At 50.4% G+C, this 20214-nt stretch overlaps 1 protein-coding gene across 1 annotated transcript; it reads right to left on the bottom strand.

Annotated features, from left to right (window-relative positions):
• Window positions 1-9209: 9209 nt before the first annotated feature.
• Window positions 9210-20120, bottom strand: BMI1 (BMI1 proto-oncogene, polycomb ring finger). Its single transcript, XM_066316296.1, has 10 exons — window positions 19539-20120; window positions 14317-14450; window positions 13802-13898; window positions 13012-13067; window positions 12839-12889; window positions 12468-12576; window positions 12332-12377; window positions 11692-11790; window positions 11272-11352; window positions 9210-11186 (listed from the first exon to the last, which is right to left on the bottom strand). Exons 2-10 carry the CDS (start codon window positions 14426-14428, stop codon window positions 10857-10859), a joined length of 981 nt encoding a protein of 326 aa, XP_066172393.1. The 5' UTR covers window positions 14429-14450; window positions 19539-20120; the 3' UTR covers window positions 9210-10856.
• Between the last annotated feature and the right edge of the window lie 94 nt (window positions 20121-20214).

Raw genomic sequence — 20214 nt, forward strand, 5'->3', positions numbered from 1 at the left:
GGGAAGTGGGTCCTTTGATTTTAGTTTTTTCTTTCCTCTCTCACCACCGACGCAATTCCTCCTCGGGGATCTCCGCTTTTGCCTTACGCCGCCACGACGGCCCACGCAGGGGGATTTTGCGCCTCACGGAGAATAAACTTTTCCCCCTCCCCCCACGGCCACGGAGCGCGACGGTGCGGGCAGCGCGGAGGCGCAGGGGCGAGCCCGTGGGGGCGTTCCGCCGGGAGCCACGGGGAAAGTGCGGCAGAAGAAGCGCCGTGCCCCGCTGGAAGGCAAGGCTTTTCTCTGACGATACTCAGCGCTGTTAATTATCTGCCCAAGCGCACCCATCGGCGCAGATGACGCGCAGCAGCAGCTCCCCGCCCCGCTCGGCCGCAGGTGGCCGCGAGTAGCATCCGCTCTCTCGGTGCAGGGCGGAGGAGCGCGGGAAGGGGCACGGCGGGGAAGGGTGGTCCGGCAGCAGCCCTCTGCCTCTGCCTGGCACAGACACAAATTATTCCTTGTGCCCCGCCATAATGGGGAGGGGGGGTAATTTTTTTTTTTTTTTTTTGTTTTTTTTTTTTTTTTTTTTTTTTTTTTTTTTTTTTTTTTTTTTTTTTTTTTTTTTTTTTTTTTTCCCCCCCCAGCAGCTACCATTCTGGTAGATAAGCTGCGCACTGCCTTCCACTTTTTCTCATCTTGGTGTCCGGCCATTAGGACTAATTACGAATAATTCCCTTCATAACTGGTTGGCAAAGACATGGTTGCATCTAAGAGTAAACACAACCTTGGAAGTCTGTATAAGAACTAATGCGAACGGTGGGACTGGAAAATTAAATCAGTGTTATCAGAGTTTGAAAAGAAATAGATTCTACATTTGCCCCAGTATCTTTTGAAGGCGATTCCCAAGACGCAGGATACTTGCGAATGAAGGTAATAGTTAGCTCTGCTATCGATCAGGCTGCTCCAAGTGAAATTGTCATCCACAACAGAAAACCAGAGTTAATAGTCAATAAAGAATGTCGCTTTCTGTAGCCACGCATTATTGCACAGTGGCTTCAAGTTTTCATAGGCTGGTAATCTGTCCTGCAAAGCTGTAAATGTACAAAATCAGACGAGTGACACTATATAAACATATTATCTGACAGGTAATATAAAGTTTTGTCTCATACCCTGAAGTTGGAAAGCTGAAGATATTTCAGCTGCCTTTTAGAAGTTTAGAAAAGTGTAAGAGAGACGTCTAAATTTTTAAAAACTCTTGTCTGTGTTTGCTCAGCTGAAAAGAGAGGGGCAAACACACACAATATCATTGTCTAAAATGAGCTATATGTTTCCAAGAGTATTTAGTGCAGAAAAAAAATCTCTTTCAGCAAACAAATTAAACAGGCGGTGTGCGATTCTTTAAAAATAAAGGAGACAAATAAAATCATGTTGGTGAGAAGATCGTTTGCCACAGAAAATATTTTGGGAAATTATCACCATGTGTACTTGAAAAGGGAACAGCTGTTAAACACATTTCTTTATACTTATTTCTGTTTTTAAGTTAAATAAAAAATAAACAAATGGTGATTAATTACTTCCAGAGGTTAAAAAAAAAAAGAAGCAGATGTGTCGATTACAGATAAATTGATTTATCTGTCTAATTAAGTCTAATGTTTGGATAAGGAACAACAAAACGCATCCTGAGTACCACCAAGACTTGCTGTTACACTTCGTTGCTTGATACTAAGTCTGTTCACATGGTTAATAATAATAATAATCAGGAATAAACACCATGCAAATGCAGTCTACGGAAATGTCACCAGTTCTCACAAAAGTACTGAAGACGGAAAATCATTTATGGAAATGACGTAGTTGCGAGACTTCATTGCCTACTGCTGGGGTGCTTGTTAGTAGGAAACCTGTGTCCTTAGGCGGGTGGTGTTAGTAATGACTGCGTTACCGGACACGTCAGCTTAAAAAGTAAACCGGAGACCAGGAGAATAGGCAACAGTTATCCAGATGAATAATGTGCCTTCGGTTTCTGGTGGGTGTTCTTTAATCTCGGACTTTGATTCACGCGAAAATACACCCGAAACGGGGCGGGGAAGCATAATTTCCCCCAACACGGGGAAGGGCGAAGTTGCTCCTGGGTTTTTTTGGGGGGTGAGGCGTGCCGAGGGTGTGGGTTTTCCCGGCTCTGTCTCGTCCCCGCGGGAGCGAGGTAACAGGTGACTCAGCTCCGGGAGCCGCCGGCTCCCCTCAGCAAGACCCCGCGACTGGAAGGGCACCGGCTGGCCGGTCCAGGACGGGGCTCTCTGCCCCTCGACGGCTCACGCCCCGCTGCTGGTTAAGCCGTGGATGCCCCACTACGGCTTAAAATTGCACGACGCCTATTAAAAGGTAAGGTCTTCCCGTGCCTCGGCGCGGCGGCTTCCCAGCGGTTCCGGAGGCAGCCGGGGTGAGGGTCACCGGGGCTGCAGCCAGACCGCCCCCGGCCGCCCCCCGCGCCCGTCGGCGGGACGCTGGGTCACCCCAGCTGCCTCTGGAGGGTCTGCTCCTCCTGCCACGCCTGACAAATTGTTCAAGGCGTTGGGGAGATATTCAGAGGGTTACAGAAAGTAGGGCTTTTAATCCCGTATTTGCACGACTCAGCTCATTTGGTGGGAAGAGTAACGCGCAAACTCTCCCACGGATCAGAGTTGGAAGAGCTGGGATTTTGAAAGTCAGGAGTTCGAACGTGGAAAGGTTAGTAGGAGTGAATGGGATGTAGGCAACTGAAGTGCTCTCTCGAAAAGAGTATACTGAGTGAAGAATCTCCAACTCCAAGTATAGCCTCTACTGAAATTAATTTGAAACTTTATTAGTTGTTTTTTTTTTTTTTTTAATAAGTTGGGCTGTGCCATTACCCGATTTTAGCAAAAACTCAGAGAGACCGTAGGAATGGAGAAGTCTCTCATTTTTCTCTTTGAGCTTTGGCTCGGGGCTGCAGGGACTCTCGCCATTCTGGGGTCCCCTCTCCGGATTTTCCGTGGCGAGTTTAGTTTGTAAGATCTTGCAATAGAGTAAATTATTTCTGTGAGGCGAAGACCCAAACGTCGAGGCACTTCAGACGCACTAGAAAGAGGACTTCTCCTTTTTCTTCACCCAAGAGGACGACGCTGGCATTTGAGCAGATATTTGTAACTGTAAACGTGTAAACGGTGCAGATTTGGCTAGTGGAGATTGGTGCATCACCATTACACTAGTAAAGGCTGAATAAAAATTTCAAGGGATAACTAAACCCCAAAAGGGCAAAACATGTCAGGTTGAGTTGCAGGATGAGACCAGGAAATATTAGCTGGTAGGGCTGAGCCCTTTTTACCACGTGCATATGGTTACACCTCTGGTTTCCTGCGGAACCGTCAGCGCCTGTGCAGTGCCATTAAAAAAATATGGTATTTTTTTGGGACGTTCCAAAACTGAAAGCCGGAGCTTAATTTATTCTGGGGACTTGAAAGGAACGAGGTCTTCCTTTGTGTCTGATGCTCCGGGGGAGGGTGTGTGTCGGCTTGGCTCTGAACGCTGCCCGCATCTACATATGTAAACCCAGCAGCGCTTCTCCCCCCCCGCGCCGGTCGGATTGCAGTTCTCAACAATGCTACCACACAATGCGAAATGCGCGGAGCCTGCGCGGCTGCGGCTGAAAGCCACTCTTCAGCTCTTGATGTGGAAGGACCAAATCCGCGCGGTGCCCCGCGGAGCCCGCGGCTCGCCCCGAGGCCGTCCCGTCCTCCCGCACCGTTATTGTCCTTGGCTGCTGCGGTTAGAGGGGTGGGGACAGGCAGCAGCCAGACGACCGTATCCCGGTTTGCAGAAGAAGGTGTAACGAGAGGCGCTGGCAGCAGCAAAGGCTGCAAATCGCTGTCGTGTGGTTGCTATTAGCAACAAATCAGCTGAACAGCCTGCAAACCCCGAGCACCTAGGGCGGAGGTGGCAGGGAGAGCGCCGGGGCTGGGAAGGCTGGGGTTGATGGGCGCTTTCCCGAGGAGACCTCCCGTGCCGCCCCGAGCTGCCTCCCTGCAGGACGGCCGAGGAGGGGCAGAGCAAGGGGAGATGCTGCCACCGCCGCGCACTGCGCTCCAGGAGAGGGGAAAGCCAACCCTCTTAAAAGAGACAAAATGGCAGCTCATGGCTTGTAGGCATCCTTCCCGGCACTGAGTCCCTGTGTCTCCTCCGCCAGTCCCCTCTGCTGCCAGCTCCTCCGTGCCCGGGGGCTCTCCCCGCCTGCCCGGCAGCAGAGCCCCAGCCCAAGGAGCAGCAGAGCGGTGTCCCCCCGGGGCTCCAGCCGTAGCCCTTCGCCCTTCGCAGCCAGCCTAGAAATCGCAGTGCCATCACTTCGGGTGGGACACGTCCCGACCGGATACATCGAAGCACCCGCTGGCCGGGCAGAGCTGCGGCTCCGCGCACCGCGCACCCCAGCTCGGCTTGCGCGCTGCTGGTGTCGGGAACCTACGAGGGATGTGCGCAGGCTCCGCACCCCGCGCAGTGAGAGCTGCCTCGCAGGGGCATCACTCACTCAGCATCCCTGCACTTCGGCCGTGCAACAGAGCCCTGGTAGCATAGCTTTTGGGGTATCTTGATATCAGTAGCTTGGGCTTTCTTCTGTTTTTTAGTTTGTTGTTTGTTTTGTTGGAGGGTTTTATTCCTCATTTCTCCTTCAAAGTTTTGAGATTGTGTATGTGGAGGTTTTTGGGGGTTCTTTGGTGGAATGTGGGTTTTTTCTGATTTTGTTAAGGGTTTTTTCCTGATTTTTGTGTTTGAGTTTTAGGGAAAAAAATTTTTGTTTGGTTTATTTAGTTTGTTTTTGTTTTGGGTTTGGAGAGGTTTTTTTGGCGGATGGGTTTTTTTTTCTGTAGACTCAGTCCACCTCGGAGGCCTCTATCAGCTGCACGATGTTATCTCACAGATCAGAAAGTGCCTCGTTGAGAAGGCAACTTTCGAGCATCCCCAGCACATGGAGAAGGAGGAGTAAGAAATGCCACCGCTGGCAGCAGTGCCTGGAAGCTCTGCGCTCAGCGGGGGCCCCAGGATGCGAGGCGGCTTCTCCTGGCCTCGGCCTTCTCCACCGGGGATGCGGCGGCCGAGAGGCATCGAGGACGCGGAGCCCGGCGGCGGGCGCTGAGGGGGAAGGGCTGCTGGCTGCCTCTGCTATTGGAAAGTGCCTCCCTGCCACCGAGGAGTTCTCACCCGGCCGATCTCGGAAAATGTACCCTCTCCACACCGCGGAGAGCGTCGGCGTTCGGAACGGGGAAGGCATCTGCCTGTCCCCGGCGATAGGAACATACAGCCCCTTTGTCTCTCTAGACGAGGTGCGATATTCAGCTGCGGGCCATGAAAATAGATACGCCAAATGGCTACCGCGACCTCCTCCTATCCCTCGGGGAGGTGCGCTCGTCCCGAGGCCCGGCGGTGCCCCGGGAAGGGCTGGTGCCGGCCGCCCTCAGCGGGAGGCCGTGTGCTTGCGGCAGGGCGGACGGAGATACAGGACGGCGGAGCTCCGCAGCTGGAAAACCCGGAATGCTCCCGTCCCGCTGAGCACACCCCCGAATGTCCGGGCCGGCTGGAGCACCCTAAAGGCCAGAGGGCGGGGGAAGGCAGACCGGAGGCAGGACGGTGCGGAGCCTACGGCGGCACCGCTATACCTCAGCGGAGGGCGGCCGCGGCCGGGGGTGCTGCCTGCCAGGCGTGCCCGCCGCCCCCCGCCGGACCCGGCACGGCCCGAGGGCCGCCAAAGGCGCGACGGCGCACCCGCCGCGGCCCCCGGCGGAGGCCCGCGGGACGGAGCTGGCGGGGCCCGCGGGCGAGGGCGCGGCGCGGAGCGGCCGGAGGGTCGCCCCGCGGGTCCCGCTCCGCGCAGCCCCGTTCGAATCTGGCGGCGCGGGGGAAGTTCCGCGGGCGCGAGAGGTGCGCAGGCGCAAGATGGCCTCTGCCCGGGCGCGGGGGGCGCGGAGCGGGGCGGCCCGCCCGTGGAGGGGCACCGGCGGGGGCCCGGCCGCGCCCGCGGCACCGGCGGCGCCGGGCGCCACGTTTCCACGCCGGCCCGAGAAGCCGCGTTCCCGCCGGCGCGGGCGAAGCGGAGAGAAACGCGGCAGAACCGCGGCTCCCGGCTGGGCTGGCGGGGCGGGCAGCGGCCCGCGGGCTCCTCGCAGCCCTGGGGCAGCGCCCGCCTCCGGCGCTGCCACTCGCGGCCTTTCCGTGACTGCCGCTGTCTTGCCCGTCGCGACCGCGGCTTTCGTGGCAGCGAGCGAGGATGAAAGTCTTCTCCTTGCCCAACCCCGGCAGGAAAACCTCCTGTGCCGTGGGTGTTACGTGTCCTTCGTGCTCTACCCGTTACTGACATTGATTTTTTTTTTCCCTTTAACCCACATCATCGCTGTTAAATAAATACAAATATTCCATCCCCAAAGACGGCGAGACCGAGAATTGCCTGGTCCACACCGGGCTTTACAAGTTTTTCTTTTCTCCTGGCGGGACTCTTCTGTTGGTCGCGAGGAAAGAGAGTGAAGGAGCCGGAGTTGGAAAAAATCCTCGCTGCCAGAATCCTTGCCATCCTTGAGTTAAAAGACGAATCAACCGTGGGTCGGAGCTCCCGGAACGGGGCAACGACGTTGAGCTGCGGAAAGCGGAGATCCGCAGCCCTTGGGAGGTGAGGGCAGGTTCTTCTCCGGGCGTCCTCCGGGTAGGAGACGGGCAGAAAAGATGAAAAATATACTGTTTATAGTAAAATAAAGGAAATCCGTTTCAAGTACCCAGAGTAGGAGCAAGAACGTTAAAAATTAACAGCGGAAACAGGAAACACTTATCTGAGTAAACACCGTCTCTGAATTTCACCGTTTTAAAATTGGGAGGGCGCGAGGTGCTCGGCGGGGCCGCCGCCACCCTCCTCCCGCTGCGGTGCCTGCGGCGGGGGCCGCCGCCGACCGCCCCGTTCCGGGGCCAGAAAGCGGAGCCCGGCCCGACGAGACAACCCGATCCTCGTCAGCCAGTTTGGTGGCAAAGATCGGAACTGCAGGAGTTCCTGCGTGGTGAGGGATGAACAGTCCAGAAGTGATGTTTGGAAGGCAGAACACTCTGCAGCCGGGGCTAAGGAACCGGCGGTTCGGGGCCGCGGCGAAGAAAAGGGGCGCAGGATTGGCGGAGGCGGAAGGAAGGAGAATTCACCTCGGTGCCGGCCGTGGGAAGACTTGCTTTGGCAGCGGTTTGAAAATCCCCAGGGAAACGAGCGACTCCTGGGGCAGCGGGGCGGCGGCAGAGGTGACGGCGGTGGCCCCGGCGGCCGCGGCCGGAGGACCGAAGGCATCGCCTCGTCGGGAAGGGCGCCCGCCGCTGCCGCCGCCTCCGCAGTCGCGTTTCTCTGCTCCCTATCATTCAAAAATCGGGGAGCGTCGTTGTCTCACGGCGTTTCCCGGAGCTCCCCTGGTGCTGTCCTGGTCCCCGGCGCCGCGGCGGTGCCACCCGCCGCTTCCCTCTCCTGCCCACGGGACGCTGCCGGCGTCGGAAATTTGCCGGCGGTAGCCGCCCGCCAGCGTCGGTTTTCTGGAAGTCATGGGCGCGGGTTGTGGAGAGAAATGGTCTGTGCTGGGGGACGACCATCTGGGCTCAGCAAGTTCGTCATGCCCCTCTTTTTCTCTCTGCATATTTCTGCATTCCGTCTCCCTTTTCTGTCCGTCTTGTCCAGAAGCGCATAGAGCTTTTCATGCTCCCTCTCTGTTGCTTTCCTTGGGGCTGGATCCCCATTCGTGCTGGACACAAAAGCGCTGCTTGGAGCTGCAGGCAATTGAACCAGGGCGGAAATTTTGGTCGGACGAAGACAGAAAAACATCCTTTTCCAGCCGGCACGGACCATTCCCGCCTCTGTCCTTGACCAGATTGCTTGTTGAACAAGCTCAGGAAAACGCAGCAGACTTCGCCTTTATCCCTCCATCTATATAAACGCAACGTCGGATAATGAAAAGACACCCCTTACACGCACCGAGCGGAGATTTCTTTCCTATCAGGGAGGACTTAGGTACATGTAAAAGGAAAACCCGTCACTATGTAAATACAAAGAAAAATATTGTGAAACCGGGAAGGCTGACATAGCAGCTTCACAAGTAGAACACTAAGATGCTATCTTTGATCGTCCTCCCAGTTGTGCTTAGCAGTATATACGCATCGCAGTGCCATCTGCGCAGGGCCAGCAGCAAAACAGGAGTTTCACATGGCAGCACAAACATCCTCGGCGGCTTTTGCACCTCGACAAGAGAGCTACTACAGCGTTTGTTCTTGTTCAGCCACGAGATGTCAAACTGGGAGATGACGAAAATACTCTAAAAGCCTAGTAAATCTCGAAAGGAAATATCCAGCTCCTGTTTCACTGCAGAGTGCTTCACGGGCACTCCACAAAGACAGAGAATAGCTCCGTATTGATGCTAGAAGTAGTGATTAACTGCTATTTCGAGTAAAATAAAGCACATTTTGATCCTCTGTGTGCTAACGTACAAGCTTCTGCAGCAGGTTCGGTGCTGGGTTTTGGGCGAAATAATTCAAGCAGTACAGTGTGATTCACTCATGTAGCTGAGGAAATCGTGCCAAGATAGACATTCAGTAGCACTGAGAGATACCTTTATATTAAAATGTATTTAGTTCTACTGAGGCTTTAAAAAGTAATCCAGGACAGCACAGGCAGAACATGGCACTCGCCATCACAAAAATCTAATCCTTCCCTTCTCGGGCAGTGCAGTTTAACAGGGACTAAGTTTGAACAGATAGGAGGTAAAACTTGTGGCCAACTTTGATGTGAGGATGCATCACTTGCTTATTTTCAAGAATAAATCAGGGTCAAATAAAGAACAGCGAATGTTTTCAAGACAGGCAACCAAAACAAATCACTACAATTTCTAGTTGAGTTTTTCCCCCCTTTGTTATTTTAGTATGCTATACTGTACTGTTCATTAAAATCTTTGGTATACACAGAAACACTTCCCATGAGAACAAGATGTTTGTCCTTTAACACCACATTATCAACAGAGGTAATTTGCTACTTTTCAATGAATTATCCCTTTTATTTGTTTATTTCTTTGATCAGCTATAAATGAAAGTTATTCGTGTATATAAAACTGAAGTTTTACTGTTGAAATTGAACTGTACATGTTTACTACAGGAAAAAATATCAACTCTTGTTTAACAAGACATATACATCAATAAGCAGTAATCTTGTGGATTTGCAATCACCTGGTCTATAAAAACAAGCAGGACAAGTAACAGCAATTTATATGCAAAAGTAATGATTTAATGACTATAAGCAAGACAAAGCAATAAGAATTGTGCTTCTTTTGCAGACTGGAGACAATGAAATGTTTAACTACAATTTTTCCGTACAAACATGAAACAATATCCATATAGAATAAACACCCTCACAAATGTATAACTGATGGGTGATGAACACACACAAAGTTCGACCAAAGCAAAGCACAAACTGAAGAGTGTTCTGGGCTGTTCATATTCTGTGGTGGAAAAGTTCCTCCTATTGAAAAAAATCCCACCCTTAGAAGCCTCTAATAAAATGCACCTACTTGCAGGCTGTTAAAGAGAAGGCATTCTCCACAATTTATTGGAAATATTAAAGTACCAGTTAAATTTTAATGAAGTTAGTACTGTACCATATACATATATATTAAAACAAATTTAGATAAAATGCCTTCATCCAGCCACTTGCTGGTTCCTTAAAATTTATATCAAATAGTTTATGGCTTCTATAATGATTCCATGTGCTTTTAAAAACACAGTCCCACCACACCAAATAATAAAAAGGTAATCAAACAGGTCTAAAACTTCCACGTCTCTTGATTTCTTTTTCTTTTCACTGTATCACTTCAACATTTGGTAAAAATATTCCACTTGGAAGAAAAAAAAAAAAAAAAGACAAAGCAAGTAAAATCCTTTTAAGATTGCCAATTGCCTCCAGGTAATCAGAGACTTGAATGTGCTTTCCCAATACTGTAGCTCTCACACACAACGTGTTTCTTGCAGTATGAGCAAAGCTCAAACAGGCGGCATCTGCAAGGGTCGAACCAGTTTAGAAATTTAACAACCATATCATGAGTGCATGAAACACAATATTTTCTTTATAGTATTTATAAATATATCATACAATACTGTTTCCTGTTATGTCATATACCAATATGGCATTGTACAATAAGCATAATGCCATCTGATTCTTACAAAAGCGAATCATTTAAACAAGTCAGTAAATAAAACGGTAATACCCGCTTTTAGGCATACAGATTGTAAAACTGAAGTTTACTTTTCTTTTGATCGGTTCTGCGCAGCAACAGAGAAGTAAAAGATGCAACATAAGAATCGAAATGGCTAATACGCAAAAATTGTTATTCACAGTGACATGGCTACATTTATGCATTTTTCTATGCATATTCTTTCAATTTTGTTGGATTTCAAGATGAAAAAGCACTTGCTTTCTACAGGTTCACAAAACAGTATAAGAACAATAACAATTGAAGAGAACGCAATGGAGGAGTTAGTCTGGATTAACAAACTACTTCCCAGGATTTGTATTGACTTCTGGAGACTCCTGGCTCCAGATGACGGGGACAGAAACAACTCCACATCATTCAGAACAGGTGAAGGTGTAACTTTTGTTTGCTTCCAGTCCTCTGAATACAATTTACATTTCAAACTTTCGTTTCCATTAACGTCCATCCTGAATGTCACCTGGTCCGCCTTTTATAGCCAAGTTCAGTGTTACTACAAAAGAAAGCAATTTGGATGATAGTCACATGGATTAGCATCTATAAAGCTGTAATGGCATGGAAAGATCTATATAAAGGAGGGGTGAGGGCGGTAGCCTGGTTGGCACATCAACCAGATGAAGTGGCTGAGGAGCCATTTATTGATGTTTTCCGAGCTCTGTTGGTAAAGGAGGACTGGTGGTTACTGCTGGGGCTGCTGCTGGTGCCATTCATGGTGCTGGAGATGTGGGGGAACTGCGGGTGAGGAGACTGGACTGGTGTGCTGGGGCTGGGCAAACAGGAGGAGGTGGAGGGGATGCCTCCTGCTGGGCTGCTCGCCTTGTCGCTCCCAGAGTCACTTTCCAGCTCCCCGCTGTTATTCAAGCCTTCCCTCTGGTGACTGATCTTCATCCTCTTGCAAGTAGGTCGGACCCGGTATTTCAAGGGCAGAGGCCCATTCTGCAAAGCAAAAGGGAGACCTCGGTAAGTGCCCTGCCCAGGCCATGACCTGCACCCTCCCGGGAGGCACGCTGGAAATACTCACCCGCCTCCAGGTATAGATGTAGGCAATATCCATTAGGGTGTAATAGTCCTTCAGAGGCTCCTCTTCATACATCACATCGATCTGTTCAAGATATGAACCCTTGCATTAAGGAGCATCCAGGCATTTCCCCTTAGCACATGACTGCTCTGAGGTAAAAACAGCCCCACTGTCACAGATACCACAAATACATCAAGGTGCAATTTCTTAATACTTCGGTATTTACAGCACTAAAAAAACTACAGCGTCTCTGAACTCTACAGACAGATATTTTTAAAACAAACCAAATAACATATGGCACACACCAGAAACACTTGGCTGTTACCACTTGCTGCAACTGGCTGTAATGAGAAAGTGAGTCCTACCAAAAGAAACCCCAAAAGACCCAAACAAACAAAAAGATCACTCTTTCCCCACAGGTACCTGGAAAGTGTTAGGTATATCCATCTTACTCCTCAGGAACTTCCTTAGATGCATCACTGTCATTGCTGCTGGGCAGCGCAAGTATCTTTTGTCATTCACCTAGTGGCATGGTAAAGAAAATCAGTCTACTGAGAATGAGCAATTACTCCCACCAATGTTGCATTCCAATGTTTCACGGTGAAAGAAGTGCACCTCACTAAATTATGAACTGCAATACAACAATGCCTGCTGTCTTAGAGGGCACATCAGAAATAAGCGGCAAATTACAGTTCTAGAGAAATAATTTAAAACTGTAACTAAATATATCTGTAAATAGTTGCATTATATTTAATATATTTTTAGGGGACATATGCAATTCATATTATTTTTAAATAAATTATTAAATATTTTTGCCAAACTTTGACAAAAAAATCAGATTCTGCTTTAAAAATAATACTGCAAGTATTTTTAATTTTAAAAAGTTGCCTGCTATATAGCTGTATGAAAATGTTTCACCTCATCTGTACCTAGCGCCATAATAGGAGCTGTGCCTCCTTTGTTCTAGACACACATACCTACATATTTTTCTCAGATATAGACCTACCCCAAAGTTTTGTGTGTGTGTGATGTGTTTCCACTGGAGTAAAACAAAGTTATTTACCTCTTCCTTTGATTTGTCTTTCTCTTTATTTCCTTTTCGCTCCAGTCTGTGAGAAGAAATTACACAATTACAACAAATAATAAATACAGGTGCTATCAAACAGGTAAACATAAAATTTTGCCATTCTGGAACTTGCCTATTCTGGTCAAAGAACTCAATGGATAAGCTTATTATCTCGTCGTCTGTTATAATTCTTTTGTCTTCATCAGCCACTTCTCCCCTATCTTCATTAGAGCCATTGGCAGCTGCACAGAAATTTCCACAATAATTTACATTTTGAAATTCAAATCAGGAAGAAATGCAATTCTCAGTAACAAGAAAAAAAAGTCTTCACAGTAAGATAATGAATGAGAGCTACCTGACTGTTAAAACAATAAACTTTTATTATGCTGACTTCACTTCTTAAAATTCTGTGACGGTAATACATCACTTGTAAGTTAAGAAGGAAACAGTAAAACATCTAGCTCAATGCTACACGTATTAAAGTTGCGAACGAGAAGCTTTTACCATCAGCCGACGGATGAGCAGCATAAAAATCCCTTCTTCTTTTCATTTCATCTAGATGGAAAAGCATATATGTTTCTTTTAGTAGTTACTCTGTAACTCACGGTATTGATACAGGATAGTGGCTCTGGTTTTGTTTTTCTGCTCTTAATAAAATACCTGATTTAACTACTTACTTTTGAAAAGGCCTGGAACTAGCTTGTATACAATATCTTGGAGAGTTTTATCTGACCTGAAAAAATAACAACCCCATAAAACAAAATTAAGCATGAATAAAATTAAGATGAAGCAGTATTTTAATCCAAAAGGCCGTTCCTGACTTATCAACTTTCACAGCCATGAGGCATCTTCTACAAAGTGGTAGGCCAGTCATAAAAAGTTAACTTACAAGACTCTGTAATCAAACTAACCCTGCTCTAAATACCACTCCGAACCAAAACTCATCCATGTTACCACAACTGAAAAAGAACTCCCTCCGACTGAAGAAAGGCCTTGAAAAACTACATGTCCTCCTTAGAAAGTAAAGAGACCAAAATGTAGAGCTGACAATAAAAACGTTTTTGAAAGGCAAGTGATATTTTAAAGGCTTTTGCCTCTTAGTTTGGAAAGTTGCAGCAGGAGTTTTCATGACTAAGAGCTGTGTTTGGAGTGATGCATGTCTTGGAGATACAGAAAGTAGAGGCAAGAACTGTCGGGGTGGTACAGGAGAATGAGGGAGAGACATCAATGACTGGTGCATGCTAAAATAGACCAACAAAAACTTTGTCTCACATATTGAGGCATCTTCAGTTTCAATCAGTGAGGAAACTCCAAAGAGAGCACATACACACGAGGTAGTTTGTAAACTGACAAGCCCCTTCAGATTTAAATTGCAGACGAAGAGATAACATTGACACCGACTACTGCTGGTCTCTCCATATAAAGCAAAATGAGAGATGCGGCAAGCACTTCGCAATTTTCTCCTACCTTATATTCAAAAGCGGTCGAGTTTTGTGAACTTGGACATCACAGATAGGACAATACTTGCTGGTCTCCAAGTAACGCACGATACAGGTCTTACAGACTGTAAGTCAAACACCACAGGCTTTTAGTGATGCTCCTAGGTGCCGCTCAGATATGCATAGATAAAGGTGCGATTTTTCTAAACTATGCAAGCTAGAGCAAATCGTCCATTGTCAGCAACACGCTGCTTAAGCTAAACAACTACCCAAATAAGCTGCAATTACCATGAAAAGGAGACGCTTATAGTACATATATTATTACTTTAACAAAGACCGTAGGGCCGTCCTCAGAAAATCCGCACCGCGGCTGGAACACCTACTTCCCCTCCCGTCGGGAAGGAGGAGGGTGTCGGTCCCGAGCCCCTCGGGGAGTTTGGGCTTGGGAGGAATTTTTTTTTTTTTTTTTCGTGTATGTTCCCGGGATGCCGGGAAAGGAGGGAAGCGGCTGGGGAAAAACGCGGAGCGCCCGGTCGTACTTACAGGAGTGGAGGCACTCTATGATGGTTGTTGCATCAATGAAGTACCCGCCGCAGAGCACGCACATGAGATGGGGGTTTAGCTCGGTTATTTTGATTCTGGTTGTTCGGTGCATTTTGGCGTGGCGAGGAGCGGCTCTGAAAGACATACACACACAGAGGACCGGTCAGCGGCGACGAGCGCGGCGGAGTCCCAGGTGCCGCGGTCCGGCGCATCCCCTTCCCCCGTGCATCGCATCGCATCCCCCGGCGCAGAGGAAGACCGGGCGCGGAAGACGAAGGCGGCGGCGGCGGCGGCGCGGGGCCGGGCGGCGGGCGAGGGCAGGTCCCGAGGCCGGCGGGGCGTCCCCGCACCGCACCGCCCCGGGCCGGCCTGGGCGCAGCCCCGCGGAGGAGCGGTCGTTCCGCGGCACCCACCGCGCCGTTCCCCGGCGGGCACGGGCTGCTCCCGCGGCGCGGCGGCACCGGCCGGCTCCGGCTGCGCGGGCGGCTCGGCGGCGATGCGGCGGGGAGCTCCGGGGGAGACACGGCGGGCACCGGGCTGCCGGCGAGCAGCACAAAGGGGAACCAGCGCCTCCCGGTGCGGCTGCCCTGGCATTTCCGGAGCGCGGGGAGGGGCGGCGGGGGGAGGGACGGAGGGGGGGGGGGACACACGCACCTCGGAGCGGGGCCGGGCACCGGGGCCGGCCCGCCGGGGGGGTCCGGGCGGCTGCCGCTGCGGCTCGGTGCCGATCCGGATCTGCTCCGCTCTCCGAGGGGGTTGCTATAGCAACTTACACTTACACTTGGCATCCTGCCACCGCTGGGAACACACGAGAGCCGGGCGGGGGGCGGCCGGGGGGGCGGGCCGGGCCGGGCCGGGCCAGGGGGTGGGACGCGGGGCCCGGGGGCTGGCGGAGGGGATGGAGGAGCCAAGGAGCCCGCGGGGGTCTGGGAGCCCCGGCTGCGAAGGGAGGGGAGGGGGAGGGCGGGAGCGGCCCGGGCGGGGTCGGGTGCCACAACCCGGAGGGTGCCCGGGCGCGGTGCGGGGCAGCCCGGGCGGCGGGGGCGGCCCCGGGCTTTGGGGTCTCAGCCTGGCGGAGGCGAGTGCCAGAGGCTCCTCCCGAGCCTCGGCCATTTCGGATCCTCTCAGGGGCCTCTCTCCACGTCGACTCGGTGCGAGGAGCTGGTCTGAGATAGCTCCTCTCCCCCTCCGCTCCCTCCCTCCGCCGAGCAGAACCGCGCCGCGCTCCCGGGGACCGAGCCCCCTGCACCGCCAGTGGGGTGCCGAGCTCCAGCTCCACCGCGCCGGCAATCCCCGCTCCCTCCTCCGCTTTCCTCACTTTTCTCCTTCCTACCTATCTCTCTTTCTCACCCCCAGCTCTTTTTCTTTCTCTTTCTTTCCTTCTCCCATCTTTTGACGCTTGTTTGAAAACCGTCCCGCGGACGAGGCAAGCGCGGTGCAAAGTTTTGCAAAAGGTGTAAAGAGATTTGCATCACCAGAGTAAGGTGCTTGGAAGGGAGAAAACAAGTCTCCGGATCCTTGACTAGCCCCCCTTTTCAGCAATAAAGCACACCAAGAAGGGGGGAAAAGCCCAAACCGACTTTAAACGGTACATTAGTGACAACATGCGAAGGACCATGTGACCAGATCATTCCTAAAGCTAAATCAACACCTTGTCAACACAATGCAGAGACAAGAGTGAAAAACAAATGTCATTTTCATAGTCTGAAGCCCATAAAACCCCATCGGATGCACTGGCATCAACGCTAGATGCATACACACAGTTTAAAATGAGAGGGAATAACCGATAAAGGGAAAAGCATACCCAGGGAAAAAAAACCCCTGTCAGCCACATCATTATAGAGTAAATTATTTTCTGTCAAACAGATCCTGAAAAATGCAATGGAACAACGTTACTCCAGTCCAAGCTATTAATTTCCCCAGGTCAGTACTCCCAAGCACACCAGCTCCTGATCTTGGTCCCCTCTCCTCCCGAGGCAGAGCTTACGAGCCACCTCTTACCGCAGCACCGTATGCTCAAGATGCGAGCAGCCACTCGCAAACTTCAATGCTGGGCAGCGGGGGGGGGGGAAAGAAAAAAAGAAAAAGAAAAAAAAAAAAAAAGAGTTAAAAAAAGAAAAAAAAAAAAAAAAAGAAAAGAAAAGAAAAGAGGCAGCACACTAAGCTTTCTAAAAGCTTTGAATGTCAGCCAAACTGACCAGGACAGGGGTACAATATTCGTCAGAAGTGTGCACAGCGCCAACGAGCGACCCCGACCAGGAAACTTCTCTTGTTGCTGCAGGAGAACCCTCGAGTGAACAGCAGATAAAACTCCCCAACATCAAACCATAGCCGGCCAGCACAAAGAAAAGCAAAGTTCCAGAAACACCAAGCCAGACCAGGTCCCCAAAGTTGTTCCCAGCACCATGCGGGAAAGCAAGACCCCCGCTGCATTGTACTGCGGTTTAAATGTCGCTTCCAGGGTCCCTGACCCTCCGCTTCTTCCTTTTAAACTGATACCGAGGTTTTGCTTTTCCCAGAAAAGGCAGAGACGGAGTTTCTGCATGCCTTTCTGAAGAACTCAGCACCCCGAAGCCGGCGGCTCTGGAGTCCCCTTAGGTACTCACACATGGACAGGCTGCTTTCACGGTTCTGTGTTTTATTTGTTCAAGTCACTACCTTATAATTCATAAATATCTAAACCAAAAAACCCCCCACAAAAACACCCAGAAGTGACCGAGGTCACACAAGTCGGCTGACCGAAAATTCCTTCCCAGCCCTGACAGACTGGGACAAACCTTTCAAGACATTAACGCGTTTATTTCACGCAGGCGTAGCCTCTTCCTAAATGGAGGGGGATTAAATTCAACCGTGAAACCTGTTTTGTCGAAGGAACCCCTAAATGCGCATTATTTATTGCCCAAAGTTAAAACATTCTCAACGTGCTAAGAGCTATCTTGAAAATCAGTGATCTTCCCTAGCGAGCTGAACTAGGCACCTAATGTCTCCCCAAAAGCCACCCGCACAGGCACACGCGTGTCTGTGCCTGCGGGGATGTAACATGAACGCAGCACATTTCACTACAGCAGCCTGAGTTTAATATCTTGGTACGAGGGAAACCCTTTCAGATGTTTTTTCTGCTCCTGCTGATCGCACGGTGAATGCCAACACTTCACAGAAATACAAACAGCCTCTTAGCCAGGACAATATATATTTACACACTGACACATGGAACAACTAAACGTAAAATATATGTGGATAATACCTGCTAGAAGCAAACACTGCCTGCCAACCGATTATACAGAGGCCTTAAACAAGTTATGTCAAAATGAAGAAAAACAGAAGTGCATTCTCCTGCTAAGAATCAGCAACATTATTAAAAATCCATAAAGGCAATAAGCTATCAACCCTTGCTCGACAGGTCTCTAACAGAAAATACATACAGAAAAAACAGAAGCATCGCTCGGATAGGTTTGTGTACTTTGTACCCAACTCCTCTCGGAAAACTCTCATAAGGAATAAAGCAGCCTTCATTCTACATCTTCACCCATTATCAGCCAGAGTCACTTGTACTATGGAGCCTGTTATTACTCTTTCGCTTAAGAATGGCCACATATGTTTTAAAGGAGAGGACAGTAGTTCTTTCAGAGGAGCCACACGAACTCAAGTATCTCTGCACTATCAAGTCACTGCAGCAAGAAAAGACCTGAATATTGGCATCAGAGTGCAAAAGGACCCCAGTCTCTTAAATCGCCTCCCTGGGACTAGGCGCAAGACACAATCTATCTACTTTTAAAAACACACTAAATCACAATTTTGTAATGTCTAAGCGATCAGGTAGGTCAAGACTTCGTGTCCCTGGCGAAGTGCAACACAAGTCTCAGTTCCCAGGACGGGCTGCATAGAGTCCCTAAAAGTAGTTTTACTGGACTGTGCTGAACGTCCCTGGTCTTAGGGACAGTCTCATAACAGAAGCTGCTCTCACCACTACAGACTATGAAAAAAAAAAAAAAAATCTTTTAGCGCCAAGCTTGCAAAGGGGCACACATGTCCAGGTTTTCTTCGACTTTTCTGGAGAGTGGAGGAGTAAATCAAAGTTTTCAGAGGCTGAAAAGTTACTGCCTCACTTTTATGGAAATGCAACTTTTTTTCCTGCTTATTTTCACCTGATTATTTGCAAATGTTTACAACAAACACACAGAAACATCCCGCTTTATATATTGCCAAGGCCATTCAATTATAAAAACATAATACCAACAACTTTCAAGTGCTGCCCATAAGCAGCACGAGGAGCCCACTCGTGACATCTTTAAGATCTGACAAAGGATTTCATGTAAATTTACCCTTCCCGGGCTCAGGGAAAAAAAAAACAAAAAACCCCACCACAAAAAAGCAACAACCAGAGAAAAGAAATTCACACACACCACCCCCCCTCCGCGTCCCGCAGACACATCACCTTTGCTCCAAAGGCTCCAGCAGACCGCTCGCCCCAGCTCCCCAAGACCGCATTAAAAGTGCTCTCCTGACCCCCCAAAAAAGTTATTTCTCAGCGTTGACCACCCCTTGCCTCTCACAGTAGGCACAAACCCCTAAAGTTCAGCATTTAGAGCAGAAATGTAAGAGGAGACATTGGAAACAACTGGGAACCGCCATCTTACAACCCATCCAATTTCACAGAAGTACTTGTCCAACTTAAGTTAATAACATTTTCTGCTGGGTGCCCCGGCGCCTAACAACCCCCCCAGGAGGATCGCTACCCCCCGCTGGCTCCGTCCCTATAAAATGGGTGCGTTATCTGACATTTTAACCCCCCCCAGACACATTTCTTTCGGGGAGGACTGAAATCACTTGACCCAGGCAGCTCCAGATTTCACGAACGTCCCTGTTTAATCAAAATCTGCCTTTAAACAAAGGGCGCTCGGCCCGGGCTGGCAGCAGGGTCGGGAAATATAAATATTCTCCTCGGGGGCCATGTGCACAGAAAGCTTTTAGGGGGCGTCTGGAGAAAGAAAGGAACTAAAATTTGCAAATGTGGGTGCGTAACGCGAGCGAGTGCACAGGCTGCTGCTGCTGCGTGTCTGTATGTGTGTGTGTGGCTAGAGCAGCCTGTCAGCGCTTTTCCCATACGGAGAGCTCGGGGGACACCTAGGCGCCCCTTTGCAGCCCCCAAACCGGCCGAAAACCGCCGCCGAGCCCCCTTCGCCCCCCGCCCTCGGTAAGGCGACACCTCGCTTCATACGTACCCGGAAAACGGAGCCGGTGGGTGATGATCGGAGCGGCCAAAAAAGACAATGAAAGTTAAAAGTCGTTCAGCAGAAAATGAATGTGAGCCAAGCGGCCATCTTGAAATGAACTGCAGACGCTGTCAATTGCAATAAGCTTATTGCCGCCGCCGCCGCTGCGCTCCGCTCATTTTAGTTACAGAACGCCCGGGTCTCCTCCGCTCCTCGCGGGCCCTTCTCGCTCGCTCCCTCGCTCTCTCGCTCCCTCCGAGTTGGCCGCCCGGGCGGCTCAGGCGCTGGGAGCGCACAGTCTCCCCGGTCCGGATGGGTCCTCTCTCCACCAGCCCATTGTCTCTCCCTCTGCCCCCCGCTCCGCCTCGCGGCCTCTCTCGCGTTCCTTCTTTTATTATTATTGTTATTATTACGAGTATTATTGTTGTTGTTATTTCATAGTTGGTGGCGGGGACCTGGGGAGGGAAGGAGGGCGGGCGGGCGGGCGGGCGGGAGGAGGGCGGAGGAGGGAAGAATGCAACGCTGAAGGCACACAGTGGAAACTGACACCGTCCCCAAAATGGCTCGGAGTTCGCCCGCCCCGCCAGCGTCACGTGGGGCGCCTCATTCCTTAAGGGCGGCCTGGGAATTAGCGGCGCTGCCGCCGGGGCCCGGCAGCCTCCCCGTGACCCAATCCCGCAACCCG

The sequence above is a fragment of the Sylvia atricapilla genome, chromosome 1 (genome assembly GCF_009819655.1).
Source record: "Sylvia atricapilla isolate bSylAtr1 chromosome 1, bSylAtr1.pri, whole genome shotgun sequence".
NCBI classification, from domain to species: Eukaryota; Metazoa; Chordata; class Aves; order Passeriformes; family Sylviidae; genus Sylvia; species Sylvia atricapilla.